At 44.0% G+C, this 22,785-nt stretch overlaps 1 protein-coding gene across 10 annotated transcripts in view; it reads right to left on the bottom strand.

The window, feature by feature from the left end:
- Positions 1-18,083, bottom strand: part of CIT (citron rho-interacting serine/threonine kinase) — a 110,534-nt gene extending 92,451 nt beyond the window's left edge. For 8 of the 10 annotated variants that reach the window (XM_090063167.1, XM_090063163.1, XM_090063161.1 and 5 more), the window contains exons 1-9: positions 17,977-18,083; positions 15,095-15,219; positions 14,216-14,357; positions 12,830-13,005; positions 8,697-8,798; positions 8,334-8,476; positions 6,432-6,525; positions 864-1,067; positions 301-454 (exon numbers count right to left, since the gene is read on the bottom strand). In XM_090063167.1, the coding sequence (XP_089919293.1) occupies positions 301-454; positions 864-1,067; positions 6,432-6,525; positions 8,334-8,476; positions 8,697-8,798; positions 12,830-13,005; positions 14,216-14,357; positions 15,095-15,190 (1,111 nt within the window). In that variant the 5' untranslated portion in view covers positions 15,191-15,219; positions 17,977-18,083. Of the gene's footprint in view, positions 1-300; positions 455-863; positions 1,068-6,431; positions 6,526-8,333; positions 8,477-8,696; positions 8,799-12,829; positions 13,006-14,215; positions 14,358-15,094; positions 15,220-15,613; positions 17,938-17,976 lie in introns of those variants that run through there. The other 2 variants (XM_090063162.1, XM_090063158.1) reach the window with 2 other exon arrangements.
- Positions 18,084-22,785: the final 4,702 nt, after the last annotated feature.

A 22,785-nucleotide genomic window follows, 5' to 3' on the forward strand; every position in this document is an offset into this window, starting at 1 on the left:
CATGGGGGCCTTAATCTGCACCTGCCCCCCAAGCCCCTTCCCCCAAACAGACTTACCAGCAGGATGCTGATCTCCAAACTGCTAGGCTACATTCCTGTAAATCAGCTGTCAGAGCAGTATCGGCGGATATGGCTTGTTAATAATTGGCTATTGGTATCAGTCAAGAAATCTTTATCCATACACCCCTACTTTTTGTGAATAAGGATTCAGCTCAAAAGCAAACCAAATGTTCATTTTACTGATGTTCCTATGTTACTAAGATTTCAGGACCTATTTTTCATGTAATATTATTCTACTTACAATTGCGGATGTTATTCCAGTCAATTTTAGAGAAAAATGGATGGCAGCAGAGCCCCTCATAACCTAGTCTTTCTTTCTGCCCACAAAGCAGACTCTGGATCAGATCAAGAAATTCGTTACTGACTTTTACATCCTCTGGAAACTTCAGAAATCTCTGTATTTGAAAAAAAAATACCTCTGCTCAGTAAGGAAAAAAAACCAAAAATGTATAGGTTCTTAAGGTTCATAATGTTTAGATATGCCCAAGAATCTAAGTCCAAGGTGCGAAAAAAATGTTCTACTTTGTGCCAACATCAAAATCTGACAAAGAAAATCAATATTACTGCATACTGCAAAGAAATCTTTTTTAATTTATGCACTATAGATAGCAATTTTAGATATTTCTTCTAAAAATAATTTACAATCCAAGAGAACATGAAAATCATTTTCAGAATATGGCAATCACAAAACTAAAATATGACATAGTGGCACAAATCCATCTACTACCTCCCTCTTCCATAGAAATATATAGGGTTTTAGTTCTACATTTCTTTACACTGAAATATGGAATGGTCTCACTGTACCTGGAAGTTCATGATATTATTAAAGGTTTTGGCTGAAGTGCCTTCAGTGAATGGAGATTTCCCATAAATCATTTCATATGCAATGACTCCCAAAGACCACCAGTCACACTCAGGTCCATACAAAGCCTTGCCATCCCCATTCGGCACTGTCAACACTTCTGGTGCCATGTAATCTGGGGTACCAACAGGCAGTTTGGCATTAACCTGGAAACAAAGAAACAGCAGGTAAAATGACAAGCCTTTCTAGCGAGCATGTTTATGCCACCAAAATTATTTTTCACCTTGCTTATAAAAACAGACAGACAGGCATCAGGCAAACATTCCCTGACTCTTTAAGTAAATTTATAAGTAGAGGTTCTCTCAGAAATGAGAGAGTAAGATAATCAACAGAGTTATCATCAGGGATCCTGGTTTTCTCCGGTAAATAAAAAACCCCCGATTTTCAGATTAAAAAAAGTAACCCAAAATCCACATTTTTCCATGATTAAAATGAAATGCCACTAATATTTTTTATATATATATATATAAATAAAATCATTTTAATCATGGCATTTCATTTTAATCATAGAAAAATGAGGCTTTTGGGTTACTTTTTTTAAATCTGAAAATTAGGATGTGGTTTTTTTTAATCAGAGAAAATCAGGATCGCTGGTTATTATATTAGGAAACCTAAAAATCTTAAAATTAATAACTTGTAACAAAGCTAATTGCTATATGGAAGGAGTTAACACAAATTAAAAGAGCTAATTCTACCTATTAGCTATGTACAGCTGAAGTAACAACAAATTTAAAATGTTGCATTCTAAAGATCATGATGCGCCATATGTTAATAACTACTTATATTTTAAGTGGCAAGAATGCTTCAGTAATGCAACTTCAATTGACACTAATCGGAGTGTCACAGCTAAATTCTCATACACCAGTAAAATTAATGGATCAACATTTTTCAGCAGTTTCTATTCCCTCCACTTTATTGCTCAGTCCCCTTTCCCATTCTGCCCTGTATTTATAAACTGCTAGTAAAGTAACATTCACTAAAGTTCTGGTGTCTGAAGCGTTTTGAATAGGTGCTTCAGAAATCACTACTAGAAAAGTAAAGCACAAGTGAAGAGGAAAGCAACACAGTAACCAGGAAGCAGAAGGAGCACACAACAAGGAGAAATGGGTATCTCTGTAAGTATATTGTGAAAGTCAGTCAAGAAATACAGCATTATCAAGAAAGAACATATGGCAAAGACATAAAATGTAAGCAAAGACCACAACAAAGAGAAGAAATTATATATAATATGAAAAGAGAGAACAAAAGTAGGTTCAAATGTATAAATGTATGCTCTATGTTCAAGGTTTTAGATATATTTTAAATTTCAAATTATCACTTCTTAAAATGGATAAAATATCCTAAATTTAGAAACAGCCTTTAAAAGGAGATAATTCTAAAAAAGATTTTATTCACTGGAAAGCAATGTGTTCAATGTCTTCCACCAGAACATGACTAATTTTAAAACAAGCCTATCAAGAGACTTCGATATGCCATGCTCATGCACACACTCAATACACATTAGTCCATGATTCGACAAGGTTTTTTAAGTACATTCCCTAAGTTAAGCACACAAAAATTACTGTTACTGTTAATAGGACTACCAATACACAGTTGCATAAATATCTCGCTGAATTGGGGCCTTTCTGAAAACATCATTCCAAGTTTGATTTTCGGTAATGTTGAATCTCAGTGAATCTTTTGGAGTACAATGTCAAGTTGCAGTGCATCATAATGGTCACTGGAAAGGTAGGATGGAGAGCAGAAGAGTAAGGACCCTGGACTTCAGAAAAGCAAACTTTGACTTGCTCAGAGAAATCATGGACAGGATCCCTTGGGAAGCCCGTCTGAGGGGGACAGTAGTCCAGGAGAGCTGGCTGTACTTTAAAGAAGCCTTACTGAGAGTGCAGAAACAAACCATCTCACAGGAAGACTAACAAGTATGGAAGAAGACCAACTTGGCTTAGCAGGGAACTCTTCAGTAAACTAAGTCACAAAAGGGAAGCTTATAAGTGGAAACTTGGACAAATAAATAAGAGTTGCAGCTAACAAGGGACATGAAGGTAACAAGAAGGGTTTCTACAAGTATGTCAGTAACAAGAAGAGAATCAGGGAAAGTGTGTGCCCCTTACTGCAGTGGTTCCCAAACTTTTTTATACTGCAGACCAGCAAACTCACTCAAAGAACGTTTCATAGTTTCTAGGGTCGGAAGGGACCTGAGTAGACCATCTAGTCCGACCCCCTGCCAGGCAGGAAATAATACTGGGGTCAAATGATCCCACCAAGATGTTCATCCAACCTCCTCTTAAAAACCCCCAGGGTAGGAGCTAGCACCACTTCTCTTGGAAGTTGGTTCCAGATCCTAGCCGCCCTGACCGTGAAGTAGCGCTTCCTGATATCTAGCCTAAACCTGCCCTCTGCCAGCTCGTGACCGTTATTCTTGGTCACTCCTGGCAATGCACGGGGGAATACTGACTCTCCCCATGCCTGCTGATTCCCCCCTGACTAGTTTATAACAGGCCACTAGATCCCCCCTCAGCCTTCTCTTTTGGGGGCTGAACAGGTTCAGGTCCCATAGCCTCTCCTCATAGGGCCTGCCCTGTTGTCCCCTGATCATGCGAGTGGCCCTCCTCTGGACCATCTTGATGCTGTCCACATCCCTCCGTTGGTGGACTAGGTATCTAATTTACATACAGAGACCCTCGCCATTCACGGCGAAATCCACGAATACTGACAGCGTTCCACATCAGACCCCACAGCTGCCCCCTGCACCCCTCTCCCCCCGCCCCCAGTGAGGAGCTGAAAGTGCAGGGCTCCCCCGCAGTGCCTGGGAACCGACCGCAGCTGCCTCCAGGGGAGAAGATGCCGCCACCACCCCCCTCCCCATCGCTCACTCTCCGCCCACCCAACTCTGCCCGCCTCCACCCTGCACAGTGCTCCATGCCTGCTTACAGAGGCAGGAACTCGGTACAGCACCAGAGGGAGCCTGTCGGCTACCAGACACATCCTATCAGCGCCGCACACCTCAAATATTCGAATCTGCAAATAGCAGATTTGAGAATATCGAAGGTTTCCTGTATTTAAATTTAATTTTCACGTGGGGGTGGGGGTTTGCAAGGACTGGATCAAGTTGGGGCACCTCAGCCACAGGAACCAGGAGACTCCACAAGGGAGCAGGCTGCGTGGGTGGTGGTCTGGGGGGACCCAGCTGGGGTGCCTGGGAAGAAGGGGCTCCGCTGCCTTTCCTAGAAGGCAGCGGAGCCGCCTCACCGCCCTCTGCTATAGACGTTTCCCCTCCCACATCCCCCTGCTCCCAGCCATGGGTGGGGCTGGGGGTCCTGCCCAGCCTGGCATGGGACCCAGTACCTGCTGCACAGGCAGCACCTCGCCAGGCACAGCCATGGCAGCATGGCAGGGGGCACGGAGCTGGCTGCCTCCCTCCCAAAGCTGCCCCGGCATGCCATGACCCAGCAGCCAACCCTTCCCAGCCCAGTACCAGGCCACAGCCTGGTGGTTAGGAACCTCTGCCTTACTGGATGGGGGAGGCAACCTTGTGACAGAGGATGCAGAAAAGACTGAAGTACTCAATGCCTTCTTTGCCTCAATCTTCACAAGCAGCAGTTTGGGGAGGAGGTGAACAGCCAATGGTGGCAAAAGAACAGGTTAGGGACTACACCTGACGGTGCTGAGGGAGTTTACTGATGTGACTGCAGAGTCACTGTCCATCATCTTTGAAAAGTCATGGTGATCAGGACAGGTCCTGGATGATTGGAAAAGGGGAAACATAGTGCCCATATTTAAGAAAGGGAAGAAGATAGATCCAGGGAACTACAGACCAGTCAGCCTCACCTCAGTCCCTGGAAAAATCATGGAGCAGATCCTCAAGGAATCCATCTCTAAGCATTTGGAGAAGAAGGTGATTAGGAACAGTCAGGCTGGATTCACCAAGGACAAGTCATGCCTCCCCACTCTGTGGATGTGGGGAGACCAGCAGACGTGGTATACCTTGATTTTAGCAAGGCTTTTGATACAGTCTCCCACAACAGTCTCACAGGCAAACTAAGGAAGTATGGGCTGGACAAATGGACTGTAAGGTAGATATAAAGCTGACTGAAGCATCAGGTTCAGAGAGCAGTAATCAATGGCCTAATGTCTAGTTGGCAGCTGGTATCAAGTGGAGTGCCCCAGGGGTTGGTCCTGGCGCCGGTTTTGTTCAACATCTTCATCAACAACCTGAAAGATGGCACAGAGTGTACCCTCAGCAAGTTTGCAGACGACACCAAGGTGGATGGAGTAGTAGATATGAAGGGTAGGGCTAGGATTCAGAGTGGCCTACGGAAATTGGAGGATTAGGCCAAAATTTCATAGATTTCATAGATATTAGGGCTGGAAGGGACCTCGGAAGATCATTGAGGCCAGCCCCCCGCCCAAAGGGCAGGAAGTCAGCTGGGTTCATAGGATCCCAGCAAGATAAGCATCCAAGAAATCTTAGGAAGTTCAACAAGGACAAGTTCAAAGTCCTGCACTTAGGACAGAAGAATCCCAAGCACCAGAATAGGCTGGGGGCTGACTACCTGGGCAGCAGCTCTGCAGAAAAGGACCTGGGGGTTACAGTGGACAATAAGCTGAATATAAGCCAGCAGTGTGCCATTACTGCCAAGAAGGCTAATGGCATACTGGACTGCATCAGTAGGAGTGTAGGCAGCAGGTCAAAGGAAGTGATTATTACCCTCTCTTTGGCACTGGTGAGGCCACATCTGGAGTACCGTGCTCAGGTTTGGGACCCCACTACAGAAAGGATGTGGACAAATTGGAGAGCCCAGTGGAGGGTAACAAAAATGGGGAGGGGACTGGGGCACATGACTTATGAGGAAAGACTGAGGGAACTGTGCTTATTTAGTCTGAAGAAGAGAAGACAGAGGGGATTTAATAGCAGCCTTCAACCACCAAGGGGGGTTCGAAAGAGGATGGAGCTAAACTGTAATGAGTGGTGGCAGATCAAAGAACAAGGAGCAATGGTCTCAAGTTGCAGCAAAGGAAGTTTAGGTTAGATATTAGGAAAAAATTCTGTCATTAGGAGGGTAGTAAAACACTGGAACAGGTTACCCAGAAAGGTGGTGGAATCTCCACCCTTGGAGGTTTTTAAGACCCAGATAGATAAAACTTTGGCTAGGATGATCTAGTTGAGGATGGTCCTGCTTTGAGCAAGGGGTTGGACTAGATAAGCTCCTGAGGTCCCTTCCAATCCTAACTTTCTATGATTCTATGATAATGCCATCAACAGCTCTGGACTGCAAAGGATTCCCACAGTCTAAAAACATGCATAAGCTAGTGTATTTACTTACCTACCTAAATCTGGGCAAGACAATCAAGCTCATGTTTATAAGGTCATTTCTAAGTGAAAAGTATTATTAATACTTCATATTAGAAGGGAAAGATAAAAGAAAAAAATATGTCAATAGCTAAGAGTGAATATGAAATCAGTTTTCATTTTTTCCTGCACTATTCAAAATTTAAATCCACTGTATTACCATTTTGTTCACTGTCATTTTGGCAGCCGACCCAAAGTCCACCAATTTAATGTGTCCTATCCGATCAATGAGAACATTCTCAGGTTTGATATCTCTGTAAACAAACAGAAAGTAATTAATACTTTTCTACTCCAGTCAGTAGTTGTTCCCGGCTGTTAATTCAAGAAAACATCGTCCTGTTGCAGCAACACTCTTTCTGTGCTTTTAAATGCCACATTGTTCTTCGTCATCCTACATGGAGATTCTGTGGAAACCTCACTTCCATTTCTTTCTCTACTCTTAACATTAACCTTAGGCATTATAGCTACTGAGTTTCCCCACCCAAGTCGCAAGGAAAGCTAGTAGTTGCTGACAGGGGTGGGAAGAGAAAAAGGGTGCTGGAGTACATTACAATGTAATGACATTACAGTATTAGCCTGCTGAAGTAGTGTTGCAATGCAGTGGTTGATGGCTCTCATTCCAAATCATTAGGACACACTATTTGTGTCTTTCAAATTCTATTCATACCCCAAGTACTTATGCGGCATTAGGAAGCAGAGTACTGCCCTAAAGCCACATAGAATAAAAACATTTTTTTTGTCTGACCATTGACTTCAACCACTGGGATGAACAGCAAGAAATGCTCTGCACCTTTTGCATAAGCACAGTGTTTTTAGATATGACAGCAAGTAAGAGTGGCCTTAGAATGAACTGAATTTATTAACCTTGTATGAGTTAATATTAATTGCAGAACTATGTAAATACAGCCCCATGATGTGTTCCTTAAAAATTCTTGTAATGTATAAATGCTCCCAGCTAATTTAACATATGTGACTGGCTCCCCCATCTCTCACCCCCAGCAACATATTTCATCCCATTTCAATGATCTTTGACAGTTCACCCAGTTTCCTTTACTAGTCAGTGCCAAGAACAAGCATCAAGTCCTGAAAAAAACGCAGCAGTTTCCTTTAGTACCACACAGAATTGCATTCTACAGGGCTCACAAATGCATGTAACCAGAAGAACTTCCATGGTATCTGCTCAAAACTTGCACCAAAAGTTAGTAACTTCAGCTACAGTTACCATTGGGACTATATTAGTTTTTTGCTCTCCAACCCCTACCAATTCTAATATAATAAAGGGCTTAGTATGTCTGTCTGTCCATCACACTTTGGGCCAACTGCACATGCGCCGAGAGGGCGGGTGGCGATTGGCTGCACAGGCCAAAGTTTGCGCCGCTGCCAGGGAAGTTTACGGCCATGGCAAACACACCCTGGCTGCCTGAGCAGCAGGGCTTCCACACACCTCCTTGCCTGAGGATGAAGGGGGGGGTCACAGTGGCAGCACTGCTGTGCCGTCCATCCCCGATGCCCCCCAGAACAGCTGGCAGGGAGGGGGAGACAGCGGACAGGGAGGGAGGGAGAGAGGGAGGGAGGGAGGGGAGCAGGGCAGGGGGAGGTGAAGGGAGGGTCATGGTGGCAGCTGTTGTCAGGGCCAGGCAGCAGGAAAGGAAGGGGGGGGGTTACAGTGGCAGCGCCACCCCTACCACCCGGCCCTGACAACAGCCAGCAGGGAGGGGGAGGTGGCAGGGAGGGAGGGAGGGGAGGCAGGAGGAACCCCACTGCAAGGTAGAGGCGAGTGGGGGGAGAGAGCACCCGCGCCAGAGGCTGGAGGAGGAGGTGGCAGTGGCAGAGGGAGTCTTTACACAGCCAGCCCTGAAGGGGGAGCAGAGGGGAGAGAGAGGGACCATGTAAACACTCCCTGAAATACGTCGTTCTTGATGGGCAATTAGCTAATATGTTATATTAAAGACTGCCTCTACAATAAATGGAATACAGGAATTAATGTTTACCATTACAGTGCACTGATTCCAGAATGATACTGGTAATATCATAAATATAATGCAAATAGATGTCTACTCACCTGTGTACATAACCCATCTGATGGACACTTTGAATAGCCAAAATGAGCTCTGCTAGATAAAATTGTACCGTACTTTCATCTAATTGGTCCTCGTATCTGTTTAGGAGTGACAGCAAGTCCCCTCCAGGCAAATATTCCATAACCTGCATGAAATTTTAGATACACAGGCCTAATTCACATACAAGACACACCATATTAAAACTTTAAATACTACTTAAGGCAGCTATCAAATAGTGTCTCATAATGCAGGAAAATTTACAGAAGGAATTGTACTAATTTAAGCTACTGCCTTTTTAAAAAAAAATAAACAAATATATATAGAAGTTAAAATTTTAAAAAGCACAAAAAAGAAAATTAGCCTACTAAGTAGAGGTGGTTTTTGTCCTGAAATGCATATTGTAACTGTGGAATCCAGGGACTGATGTTCTGAGATAATATACTCCGTTCCTCTTCAAAAAATGACACCTACAAAAGGAACAGTACATTTTAAATAATGCCAAAAAGATTTAGGATTCTCTAGCTCCAAAAGCGTACCAAAGGCACATCCTTCATGTTCAAAAATGACTATACAAATGACCAACTTCCACTGACATCCTGTGTAATTGTGGGAAAGCCATTTTCTCTCCCACCCTTTCTTACCATATTTGTTTGGCTTGGAGAGTTTTCAACTTAAGACAACTCTCATTGTGTTTGTGGAATATCTACTGTTTGACATTAGCTATTGGGCATGGCCATAACAAAAGTAATAAATAGCAGTAAAAAACCAGGGTGGATTTGATTTAAATTGGTTTATATCACGATTTAAATCACTGATCAGGAAGCGTCGATTTAATCAGTGGTTTCTACAAAAAGCGCATTCTGGTTTAATATCCTTTATTCATTTAACTTCTTGAAACTGCACTTTTACAGAAAGGTAAGGGCTTGACTGTGTGTACACAAACTTGCAGAGAGACAATACGGCTGATGGGTGGGTAATCAGGTCTGTTCTCTCTTATCTCCATATACTACTGTTAACAAGGATGTTATCTCTGGAGACAACAAACTCTCTCTGTGCCCAAAGAAAGGCATTTGCACCCGAAAACTTGCAAAGAACAATTTTTCCAAGTATTTAGTTGGTCTGGTAAAAGATATCACATCTACCCAAAGAACCTTGTCTGCCTATGATCTCTGGAGACACAAATCCACAGTTTGAGAACTGAAACTAAGCGTCACAGAGATACTAAATGGGATCTTCTAGACCAAAGGCAGGCAAAATATGGCCTGCAGTCTGGATCCGGCCCACCAAGGCATCCTATCCAGCCCATGGGGCCCCTAGAAAATTGATATTTATCTGCTCCTGGTCAAAGATGACAGGATCCAGGAGCAGTAGGATCGAGTGGAATTTGGCAGCAGGACCCAGCAGCTCAGCAGTAAGACCTGCAGGCTCAGTCCCTAGCAGAGGCTTCTGGCCTGGGATCCTGGGGCTGTTCCTACCTTCCTGCACTGGAGAAGGGAATTCAATAAGATGGAGGCAAGTTGGGGAGAAGGGAGGCAGGGGAATACCACAGGCAATCGCCCCAGTCCTTGGGGCCAGGCCGGGTCCTGCTGAGTCCTGCAGTCTCAGCCATGCAGCCAGGAACCATGTGGTGCTGGAGTGACTTGGCAGCAGGCAGGAAAGCAGCAGCAGATGCACAGTGACAGCTGGGCTGGAGCTTGGAGCCCATACCAGTGCACCAGGACCAGGGCCAACAGGGCCCAGAGTGGGGCTGTAGAAGTTTGGGGCCTGGGCCAGCAGAGGTCTATGGAGTCGGGCCAGGCTGCACCAGCAGGGAGACGGGGGGAGCCAGCCTGGCTCTATAGAGCCCCTGCCAGCTGGCCACACACTCCTGATGCCCTGCTGGACCGCGGAAGCAGGGGGCCCATGCCTGTAACCTGAGGCCAGGAGTGGGGGAGGGTGGGCAGGGGGCTGTGCACATCTGTGCAATGAGGAACAGAGAGAGAGAGAGCAATGAGGGAGGGCCAGAGAGAGAGAGAGAGAGAGAGAGAGAGAGTGAGAGTGAGTGAGTGAGTGAGTGAGTGAGTGAGTGTGTGTGTGTGTGTGTGTGTGTGTGTGTGTTCATAGGGCAAGTCCCTATGCACACCCCACCATACACCTGCACTCACACTCCACCTTGTACTGCCATACACAATCCCCCACATCCCCTCACACACCCCAGCCATCCCCACCACAAACCCCATACCCACCCATACATCCACATGCTCCTTCACCCCACACCCACACACCTATCCACCCCCCTAAGCTGCCCCCGCCACACACCAAACCTATACCCACTCCCCCATTCCCCTCCCCCCACAATATACAAGAGTAAGACTTCATTTTCAGGTATTGTGAAATCACCTCTATGTACACTTCACAAACACATGTAAAATCAGGACAAAAATATTCTTTTAAATCAAATTAATGAATGTTGTAGATGTTTAATTATTAGAATGTAATTATAATTTGATATTCTCTGGTTCTGAGATGGCAAAACCCCTTGCTGAAAGGAGTACTTCTGGGGCAAGAAGAGGGACTTCTGGCAGCAAAGGATGGGGGTTAGGGAGCAGGACTTCTGGTCACAAGATGGCTACCAGGAATGGGGCACCTGTCAAAGGAAAAGGCTACCCATGAGGCCCTCGACAGCTTGCCAAAACTTTGTAAGCAGGCCTTCAGCCAAAATAATTGCCCACCCCTGTTCTAGACTGGGCACTAAGTCCCATTGAGTAGAGTGGTTTTCTTTAATCTTTACTAATCTAGAGAGGAGCCTCTGGGAACCCTATAACATTGGGCCCTTAATATAGACCATGACCTGTTGTAACCTTTTAAAATATTTTGTAAATAGATCACATGAATATACTGTCTCAAATAATATATAATTGGAAGTTATAATCCCTATTCCATGATGATAGCTTTGACCATAAACTTACATAAAGATAGTCTTAATTTAAGATGCATGCATTTTTTTAAAGCAACTTAATAAAAAAATAAAAAATACAATTAAATCAAATCTGATTTCAATTTGAAAAATCTGATTTTTTTAAAAATTGTTGATTTTTATCCAGCCTTGTAAAAAATCAGAAAAGAACCCAAACCTATGCTAGTACAATTAAGGCACAGAATTCCAGAGATCTAGTGTGGCAACAAAGTCTCTATAAACTACAGTTTTACCTTAAACTAAGTTAAATCAAACAGAACTGCAAACATGCAATCTAGCTAATCCAAAACATTCCAAATATCACAAAATGGAGCTAATGATACAAATACTGTTATTTCATCTAGATCAGGGGTTCTCAACTTTATTATAGTAAAGGCACCCCTTCATAACTTTTCTGACTTAAACAGCACCCCTTTTCAAAAATGTATTTTACTTGGTTTTTTATTATGGAAAATAACAGAGCAATTCTTCCATTGCAAAGAACTGATAAAGACCACAACTGGTTTGACCCTATGGATTCCTATTTTAAATTTCTGGGTTTACATTCTGAATTATGTAGGTAAATGGTATAGGTGTTTGCACACCTAACACTGCTGATACTGCACAGTACTCTGCACAGCTGCTAAAAGGATCTCATAGCACCCAAGTTGCTGCAATAGTCTGGCTAAGAAGCACTGATCTAGATCTTAACTATGTAGTATCTATTTTCACCTCCAAGGGCCTTCAAGGTTTATTCTCCACCTTCCTTATCATTTCTCAGTCAATACTGAGAAGTCAAGCTTCACCTTGGATCAGCCCATGACACCAGCTTCCAGATTCTGTCTCTCATGATTTGGAGGAGCTCTCCATAAAAACTCACCAAACCATTTTACAGTTTCTCCTTCATATGCCTTCTTTAAAACTCTCTTTTGCCCTGATATGTAAAAAAACTTGACAACAGTTAAGCTACTCAGGTGTGCTCAGACCACTGCCTATTCATCTAGCCCAGTGCTTCTCAACATTTTTTGTACCAGAACACATTTGTAAACATTGATGGCCAGTCCTGACCCAGTAAATAGTTTAAGTAGAAAACACACAAGTATTTTGGCCCCAAAATACTTATTGCCAGGGATCCTGATTTTCTCTGTTTAAAAATCTGTGGTTTTCCATGTTTTTCAGTGATTGTTTGCAACCCTTTCATATATTCTTGCAACCCACAGGTTGAGAAACACTGATCTAGCCAATACTGTCCTATTTCCTTATACTTCATCTCTCTGTATCCATCTGCTGTCTCTAGTTGTAAACTCCTTGGGATGGGGACTGGATTTTTTGTTCCACATTTATACAGCATTTAACAAAGATCGGTCCTATTGTTCCTAGGTAATACAAAAATACAAATAAAATAACCACTGAAATTTATTACATCACATTCCCACAAGTTAGAATCACCCTTTCCATCAGTTTTATTATCAGTTAAATGGGAAAGAAGAAGAAAACGTCCACTATATTATGTTTTGTAGTTGCAGTGACAATTCAGAGTAGACAGTAGTTAAATATACATACATTTTCTTGTAGCAACAAGGACTGTTTGCTCATCACTTTCATGGCATAGACATCACCAGTCACTCTCTCTCTCACTACTTGTACTTCTGCAAAGTGACCACATCCCACCAAACTCCTGACTTCAAAATCCTTCACACTGGGTTGCAATTCCCTCAATTCAGCTATTGTCTCAGCATCTATACAATATGAACAATTACTTTACATTAATGAAGTGATATTATATAACGAATACAGCCGTAGCAAGAGAAAATTATTCCTTTAGTTCCAGACTCTCAGTAACTATTAATCACTTCCTTACTTTCATCAAATATAGTTATTAGATAAAAACCAATATTAATGCAAAGTTATGGCTGGGAATTAATACACACAAAAGAAATTCAAAGATAGTTCCCATAGCAACCATAACTCATCCCCCCTTTACTGCATCATAAAAATTAGAAAGAGACTAGACAATTTTTCCCATCTTTACCAATGCAAGATTAGTCTCTAATTAGGAGTACTTCGTCCAGTCCAGTTTTAGAAGTCAAATGGTGGGGCTTTCATCACTTATTTTGGAGACACTATGCTATAGTCTAATAGAAATAACTATCAGGAATTTTCTTTTTCAGCTTAAGTATTCCTTTATTCAGTTTCATCCCATTTTTTCCTTATCTTTCCTTGGACCATACTAAACAATTCCTCTCTCTCCATTTTTTAACACTTTTGAAAGACTGGTAAAATTAGACCTCTCTAATAATAACTTCCACGTGTTGTTTTATAGGTTCTGCTCAACTAAACATTGTGCAAGTAGAGCTAAGGAAAAATTTAAGATGAAAATGCAGCAGTTCTTTTTTGGAACCTGAACATGTTGAGCCAAATAATTTTATCCAAACTGACATTATTTCTTAAGTGAAAAACTACTGCTTATTGAATACGGACACAAAAACTGAAAATATATGGAGTCTAAAATATTATACAAACCTAAAATAACTGCATATTTAGTATGATTCTTAGAAGTCAGTCCTTCCAAGCTTTTCATCTATCTCATGCTATCCAAGTTTCCTTGACATACTTCTGTTGTTTATGCCCTGAACTATACTAGTATACTGTGTGTGTACACGCACATTCTATATAGAATAAAAATGTCTTCTTAAACGAAGTATAGCATGCAGTAGAAATAATACGCTTTAAAACCACAATGCTTCAGTTGACTCTGCAGGTAGATTTTTGCATCTGCATAAACCTCCACTAGGGTCAGTGGGCTTCCACACATAATGACGTAAGCATACACACACAAGAATTCCTAAGATAATATTAACCAACTTAACTCCACAAAGCATTTAAATACTCAAACTTTTAACCACTGTATATGTGAATTAGTCCTAGCATTAGTCGAAGAAAACTTACATTTCTTTACAAAATTGCCTACATATTTAATTTTCATTAAAGAAGGATTGTTGCATTCTTCAAAAAGAACGAGAAGGGAATCAAGGATGCCTTCCCGAGAGAGAGGAGACATCTGCTGTTGAGTCACAAAGAGTGGCTTCCCCTGGAAAAGAAAAGCAACAACAGATGGGGTCTCAGCCAATAATGAAAAGCCTCAAATCAATAACATATGTATAGAACAGATTATATACAATCCATAAAAAAATCACTGCTTCAGAAATTAAACCAATAATATTTGAGAGGCTTGTCTGAAATAGATCACATCATTGTGTGAACCACTAATCACTGTTACAAACATTTTCCTTTTTTCATGAAACTAAATGTCAAAAACTACTAAAAGCTCAGATCTCAGTATTTGAGCACTCGTTCAAATGCTTCTGATTTGAGATGCCCTTTGCCATTCGACCACAGATTTTGGCATTTGCTTCACAGCTAGCAAAGCAACCCAAATATTTTCACAGGAAAAAATGCTGTCTTGACCCAGCACAAGAATTGTCAAGAGAGCTGCTTAGAGTGTAGCTGGCTGCTTAATACAGCTCCTAACCATTCTCATGTTAAATGAACATGAGAAGACTGTAAAGAACACATGTCCCAGGACATTACATTCCATCTCTAAAGTTACTCAGCATGAGATGCTCCGTTCTAAATCTGAGAGCTGTAGTAACAGCTTTATATTAAAAAAGAAAGCCTGCTGCAATCATGTAATTTTTATACAAATTAGCCACAGCCCTTTGGCATGGGCAACTTGCTAAAAGCTAAACAAAAGAAGATACGTTTTGGTACACTGCACACAGATCAAACAACATGCACTCATCAAGTCTGATGCCACATTCCCTTTACCTGAAAGAGCAGGTTCAGCCGTGAAGCACGGCTGGCTACAGGCTCCATGGGGCCCATCTGCACAGGACTACGAACACCGTACTTGAACTTCAACATCTTCACAGCTTACACCAGAAAGATGCATCCTAAAAAAGACAGATAGAAGGGCCATCAAATAGAAATGGTTTGCATGAATGACATTTTAAAAGAAATCTGTCAGATTGTTGTGGAAACAAGCTTAAACAAATACTAAGAAAAAAGGACTCTTTGAAATCTATTGGCATCAATGAGATTCCCAGGTCATTTTATATGGCATTTGCCAAGAGACTATAGCAATGAACAACAGTTCATAATCTCACAACACATAATACTAGAATAAATATTTGTCACTTTATTGTTTCGCTTAAAATAATCTGCTTAGATTTTAACATTTTGCAGACAGGCAGAACAATGAATTGACCAAAGCCACAGAAAGAGTTCATGACAGAACCCTTCTGCATTTAATGGTAAAGCCAATATAACTTTTTCTCTTTCCATTACCATTTCTCGTGTAGCAGGCAAACCGAGTTATGCTCAGGCTCTTAGCATAACTTTAAGCCTTCCTGGGACTAAGCAATTAAATTGTAGAGTGCCCTGTAAGACACTGGGAAAAGCGAGTGCTGCGCTTAGTACAGTGGGTTAACCAGGTACAGTAGTTTCCCTAAAAGGAAAAGAAACAAAAAAAAGAATAGGATTGGAGTATCTAATCTAAAAAAATGAGGTAAGAAACTTAAGGATTGGACAATCTGAGGTGAGAAAGTTACAAAGTAGTGGAGAAACATAGAGAAAGTCTGTGTTTTGTGTTACCCCCCTGGGGAGACAGGAACAACAATGGGGATTCTAGAAACTAACATCCCACACACGCAGCAGAGGACCTGAAGCTGGTGCCACTGAAGGTCGCTGTTGTAACGTCTGAAGAAACCACCTGCCAAGTCATATTACAGGGAGGAAACTTGTAATAAAGTATAGGGATTACTATTAAAGTTCACTTGATACCAAATCGGACGAGGGGCCATGTCAATCCTTGGGGGTCTCTGGTAAAAGGAATCCTAGGGGCAACTCTTATACAATTTACAATGCATGTTATGAATCCAAGTGCTACAGTAAAACATGAGAATCAGAAAGAGCCACATATTTTTTTTAAAAGTCAACAGCTATTTTCATTATACAAAAGTTACAAAATATAAACAAAGCCAGTGGTGGTAATTAAAGAAGATAAGATAGATTTGCAAGTCATAAACTAACTAAATTAGAGCGGTATAGCAAGAGCTGAGGTCTTTCATGAGCCTGAGGTCACTTCATCAGATGCTGCCAAAGGATAAGCACAGAGCAACAAATCAATTAGTGAGTGAGGTAAACTAAAGAGTGATGATGTAGGCAAGATGGTCTAGGACAGGGCAACTCTTTTGGCCGGAGGGTCACTTAGACAGTTTTAATGAGCTACTGCAGGCTGAGTCAGCACCCCACTCCTGCAACAGCTCACCAAAACTCCTAAAGTAGCCCCTGTGCACAGCCTGGCAGCTGGGGTGGAGCCACAACTGGGTGGGGAGCAGCAACCTGGAACGGGACGAGTGGGTGGGGCCATGAGGCCAGGGCCCAAGGCAGAGCCATGATCTGCTCCCCGCATGTTTCCACAACTGGCATTGATTCTGCAGGAAGGGGCATGCAACGAGCAGATCATAGCTCTGCCCCAAGCCCCAGCCCCATGCTGGCAGCATTTAACAATCCCAGGATCTCCATGAAGACCAGCCAGTACCTGCATGGGCAGAGTGCACAGCCAGGCAGAAAGAATGGGGCCATAGATGGGCAGGGAGCTGCATCTGGGAGCAGGCCAGGTAGGCAGGCTGAGCCAGGGATTGGGACTGTGGGGCAGTGACAGCACACAATCTGCTTCCTGCACACACCTGCCCACAAAAACAGCATGCATCACAGGGATGGGCAGGCTGGATCATAGTGCTACCTCAGCCCCAGGCTGTCACCACCCCATGATCCCGATGCCTGGCCCTGCCTGCCCGTCCTGTTCCTGGACATGTCTCTCCACCTTCCTATGGCTTTATCCCATCTGCCTGGCCACACGCCCTGTCCACGTGGTTCCTGTCCCTTGCAGCGGGCGCAGGGTGGATGAGCCGAGGTGCCTACGCAGCAGGGTGTGAGCCAGCAGCTGAAAGGAGCCACCACTGTGGCTGCTGGGAAACAGAGTCCACCTGCCATGCCACCAAGCCCTGCTACATGCATCATGACCTGGGCTGCTCCCTGTGCCTGAGCCAGGTGGGGCTATCATTCTTCACCATGCTGCACTAGGCTTGTACTGATCAGACCTGGTGAAGAACATCTTGAATTCAAAAACTGGGCTAATTCTATCCCAGCTCCGCAAGAGACATCACCCTAAGAAACCCCAGGAGTGTGTGTGTACACCACGGATGCAGCAGGGTGGGGAGGCAAGGAAAGGGGGGTGGAGGAGGGTTCTTCAGGGACAACAGAGCGCTGGGTGGGCAGCTGGGCTGGGAAGGCTGTGGCTTCGGAGTGAGGAGCACAAAGCGGGGCAGGGGGCTGCGGGCCAGGAGCACAAGGCACAAGCAGGACCAGGGAGCTGCGGGCCGGGAATGAGGGGCACCAGCATAGTCTGGGGGGAGGGGAACTGTGGGTCAGGAGCGCGGGGCAGCAGCAGGGCTGGGGGCTGTGATATAGGAGTGAGGGGCAGGGGCAAGGGCATATCACTGCCCCCCACGATCATACAACACCCCCCCCAACGGTGTCCTCTTTTTCGAATATGGCAACCCTAAGATGGAAGCGGGGCGCTCTCGCAGGGGGCACCCCCACCCCCTCCGGCGGGCAGAGAAGCCAGACCAGCCGCAGTCACTCACCGCTCCGTTTTACCGCCCTCCAGGTTTGAACAGAGCAAGGGGCGTTGCCCACTACATCATTTCCGGTGACGTTAGGCGAACGCCGACTCCTAGCCAATGGTCGGCGGGTGTGCTGGGGGCGTCATCACCGAGTCCCCAGCATGCCCCCCACCTCCTGTCGCTGGAGCACGTTTTGGGTTCAGCCGTCGCTGCCCGCAGAGTGGGGCCTATGTGCGTCACTGCCCGCCAACTGTCCTAACTGCCACAGCCTCGGCTCGCTCCTCCCGCGGGGCGGGGCGTCGGCTCCGAGAGGCCCGGACGCCTCAGCCTGTGCCTGGGTCCGTCAGCCACTTGGGGCCCCTTCACAAAGCGGGGTTTGCAGGGGCGCTGGGCGAGGCCCGAGGCGGGTGGCGATGGTGCTGGTGCTGGACCGAGGCAGCGGTGCCAGGCTACTGGTGCTTCACCGCAGCGTCACGGCCGCCGGGGCGGGGCGGGGCGGGGGGCTCCCTTGAGCGTCGCCCCGTGACCTCACGCAGCTGCCCCGAGCTCCAGCGGCTGCTCCCAGCCCCGCGGAACTCGTCCTTTCCGCTGAGGGTTTGTGGACCGACTTCGCGCTAATCGCTTTCGCTCTTTGGGCTTCCACCTTGCCTGTCACAAACCCGTGGTCGTCCCCACTCCGTGAGGCTGCTGTCAGGCTACGCTTGTATCTGTTCTTTGGGCCGCCCTCCATACGTACAGCTCTTTCCTGACCTGAGAGAGGCAGCTGCTGTGCGTGAATCCTACCTGGCCTAACTGCTCTGCTGATCCGCTTCTTTCCCCTCCTAGAATATTTATACCACGTTATTACACCAGCCTCTTTTAATTCCTTATCGGATTCATTCCAAATTTTGTTAAAAATGTACAGAGTTTTCTGCATGTAATTGACTTGCCAACTGCGCTCTGTTTTATTTCATTCAGCCCCAGGGACAAAGCCAGACTGGTTAGTTCTGCTTTCCACGCACAGCCACAACATGGTGTCTGGAGTCGCCTTCCCCTGTTCCCTGTCTCCTCCTCCCCTTTCAGCAACTCTTCTCTCTGAAACTATGGCATTTCCTTTTTTTTTAAATGGTCAGGGAGACCACTTGCACACTTAAAGCTCTTTGTAATAAAAATGCTTTTAGGAGGGGAAAAATTAAACAATGTAGCTATATTTGGTTTATTTTGAGGGTCAATGTAAGCATTAATCAATTTTGCCAAATGACATCAAAGTCATTTCATGCTTAGCCATAAGCCTTGCACAAGTTGTAATGATTTTACAAGTTTGTGTCCTCAAGTCATTTAAGCTATATAGCTACAAGTTTCAGAGGGGAAAGGCCCTCCTGTTTTTCCATATTTGGGTGAATAAAAGAGTGCTGCTACAGATGACTGTTTTTATGGGCTATGATCTAACAGTACTTCTAACAAACTTGGATTTTTGGGGTTAGTGAGTTCATAGACTAGGAGGAAGAAGAGCTCTTTCACTGTGGCAGACAGTAATGCCAGCTCTCATGAAAAAATCTTGAGACTCCTGATTTCCATTTAACTCTGACTCATGATCTCCTGATAAAGACACCAAATCTTGGGATTTTTTTTTTCTTTATGTGTATGTAGGGGGCACCAAGCTGGTAAGTCTGCGGGAAGGGGCAGTGTATGTACATTGAGGTCACAACAGCAAGGAAGGGGCTGGGGTGAATGGGGCCCTGGGGCCAGGGCAAGTTATGCAACAGGGGGGGTGTCCACTGAAGCCCCAGCCCTGCTACTGACCCACAGTACCCCTCATCTTGGCAGGGTGTGTGGGAACCCCCCCTTCCTGGGCTCCAAACCCCCCATGCACACCCACAGCCCCTCATACCTTCACAAATAACTCCCCCCACACACACAAACACTTAAAAAATAGCATTTCATGATTTTACATTCCAAATCTATTGATTTTTAAGAGTCTGTCTCATAATTTTTGACACAGTGGGATTGGAATGCTGCAGCGATGTACTTTCCAAGAATCAAGACTACTAAGTGCTCTTGGCTTCTTTCCCATGGGGATTTTGCTGTGGAAGATGAAAGGATTTTGCTTTGAAAGACTGCGTAGAAAACAGTAACAGGGCTAAGTGAACTGTAGGCACCTTCCCCAGACACCCAGCTTCTTAAACTGGGTCAGGTGAAGTTGCTTCCAGGCTGGACCCAGCAAGCAGGTTGTTGGGACTAGACACAAACTGGCTACCCATTGATCCAGACTGAATGGGATTTGATGGAGTGGGGAGAGCTAGTTCTGGCAGCATAGATCTATTGGAAATTCTCATTGGTGGGTAAGAAAAGAGTTATAGAGACTACTTCCAAAGTTACTAGAAGAGTTGGGTCCTTTACATTGTATACGCATGTATACTATGTTGCCATGTTTCCCAAGTTCATAACTTATTCCCTTTCCCTAACTTCCTTTCTTCATTTATACACTGTCTTGGCATGTTCTTAAGTGAGGTAGTCCCCTCTGTTAAGGGCATCCAAGGAAGGTGCATTCAGTTTTCCAAGCGCCTAGGTGATCACAAGTTCAAATTATTTAAGACAATCCCTCAATATATTTTTGCATGTATTTAACACCTGGTAGAGGATCACATTTGTAATATTTTTCTCTCTTGTTGCTGTGTGAAACAATCATACCATTTAAAGAAAATACTAAGCAAGAAAGACAACTGAGGTCAAGTGACCCCAGCCAGGTGACCATCCAGTCTCCTTTTGAAAATTTCCAGGGTAAGCAATTGCTCCACCTCTGGAGGGAGCCTGTTCCACAGTCTGGACACCCTAATTGAAGAAGTTTTTTCTAATGTTATGCCTGAAATGGTCTTTCAGGAGTTGGCGGCCATTACTCCTGGTTTTCCCGAAGGGTGCCCTGGTGAACAGTTGTTCGCCAAGCCCCTGATGTATTTCCCAGATGTAGCGGTAAGCTGCTATCAGGTCCCCTCTCAGCCTTCTCTTTTTTAGGCTAAAGAGTCCCAGGTCCCTAAGCCTTTCCTTGTATGGCTTACCATGCAAGTCTTTGATCATACGGGTGGCTCTTCTCTGGATTCCCTCGAGCTTTACTATGTCCTTGTTAAAGTGCAGTGCCCAGAACTTGACACAGTACTCAAACTGCAGTCTCACCAATGCTGAGCACAGGCAATGTGTAGGAGGGGCCCTTGCCAGTCAGGGACTGAGGTGCAATGGCCGATGCCCCCCCCCCCCAAAAAAAAAGTGCTGGTGGTACTTGTGGTTTGCTGCCGGTGCTTCCGGGGTCGATGATCAGTCACTGAGGGACACCCCTCCCCAGCATTGGCAATTGGCTGCTGGGGCACCTCCCACCGCTATCGGCGATTGGCCACTGGTGCTCCCCCAGAGCCAGGAGGCACCAGTCACCCATGATGCTAGGTAAAGCAGAAGAATAACTTCCTTGATTTTGCTTGAGATGCATGCCAGAGTATTATTTACCCTACTAAAAAAGTGCAATCAAGTACACTGGTAAAATTGAGATTCCATTCCATTATCATAATCATATAATAATTTTAGGAGTTGTAACAATGCTAGATAAAAACCTTCCAAATGAAGAATATTTATTTATCTTGAAATTGATGTCTCTGTAGGTTCTCAGGGCTAAACTACTGATTCTTTCATGCCTCTGGTATTTTAAAATAGCATGTTTCAAGGGAAGTCATAGGAGACTAATTCACTCCCTTCTGATTCCTTACTCATATTAGCAAATGTTTACTCATGTGAATAGTCTCATTTAATTTGCACGTTCACCAGCAGAACCCCTGCAATTATATAAAACAAAACCCTGTTCCCTACTATTAGATTAATTTATAGGTCAATCAAAAGCTTAACAGACTAAATAGCTCTTTGTTTTCCTCTACATCAGGTCCTGATATGCAGCTTCACTTGTTTTGATAACTCACCATGCATTGGATTGGCTGCCATCTGTTTGGCACTTTTTATTACAAGAGTAGGGGTTTCCCTTGATTTTCTTAGCCAAAATTTCCCTTCCTCATACTGTTGGGTAGTGTGCTGAGATGGCTGTGTTTCAGAGATTCTGTGTATCTGTAGTTGTAACACACTTCAAGATATTAGGTACTACATAAATATAAAACCTGTGTATTTTTACTGGTGAACATTAGTGAAATTAGCTGTCTGTGTGCAAATGTAAACCATTATATATTTGTTGGGCTCTAAATAAATTTTTGATTTCCCCTTTTTTTTTTACTTCGTTTGTGTGAAGGGTCCTTACAAATCCAATGATTGAGTATTTATATTGTTGTACTATAGAACTGAGTCATAAGTCTTGTGCAGCTTCAAGCTCTATGATGTTTTCCTTTTGGATCAAGAAATCGGGGCTTTTTTTTCCAGCGGTAATAAATACCATTAGTTAGTTCTTAAATAGATTTAACAATATTAGTGCCACCTGTACTTCCTTTATATACATTTTTGGGTGATCGTGATGTGCAGTATAGTTACAAATTTCAAATTCTAGATGAACACAGATTCCTTTTGAGCTAAAACCTAATTTCTTACATTTAGGTGGTAGGCTAAAGTATTTCCCATGAGTAATATTGAGCATCTTTCCAGTATGTTCTAAAGCAGTGGTCTCCAAAGTGGGGTGCACGCACTCCAGGGGGTGCACAAGATGATCCACTGGGGTGCGGAAAGAAAATATTAGAACTTCTGTTTCTATTTATATAAATTTATATTTATATAAATATACATATATTGGGGGGGTGCGCTCAAAAATTTTTTACTGATGGGGGTATGTGATCAAAAAAGTTTGGAGACCACTGTTGTAAAGGACTGTCA

The sequence above is a fragment of the Crocodylus siamensis genome, chromosome 9 (assembly GCF_052110815.1).
Source record: "Crocodylus siamensis isolate JL-2025a chromosome 9, ASM5211081v1, whole genome shotgun sequence".
NCBI lineage: Eukaryota > Metazoa > Chordata > Crocodylia > Crocodylidae > Crocodylus > Crocodylus siamensis.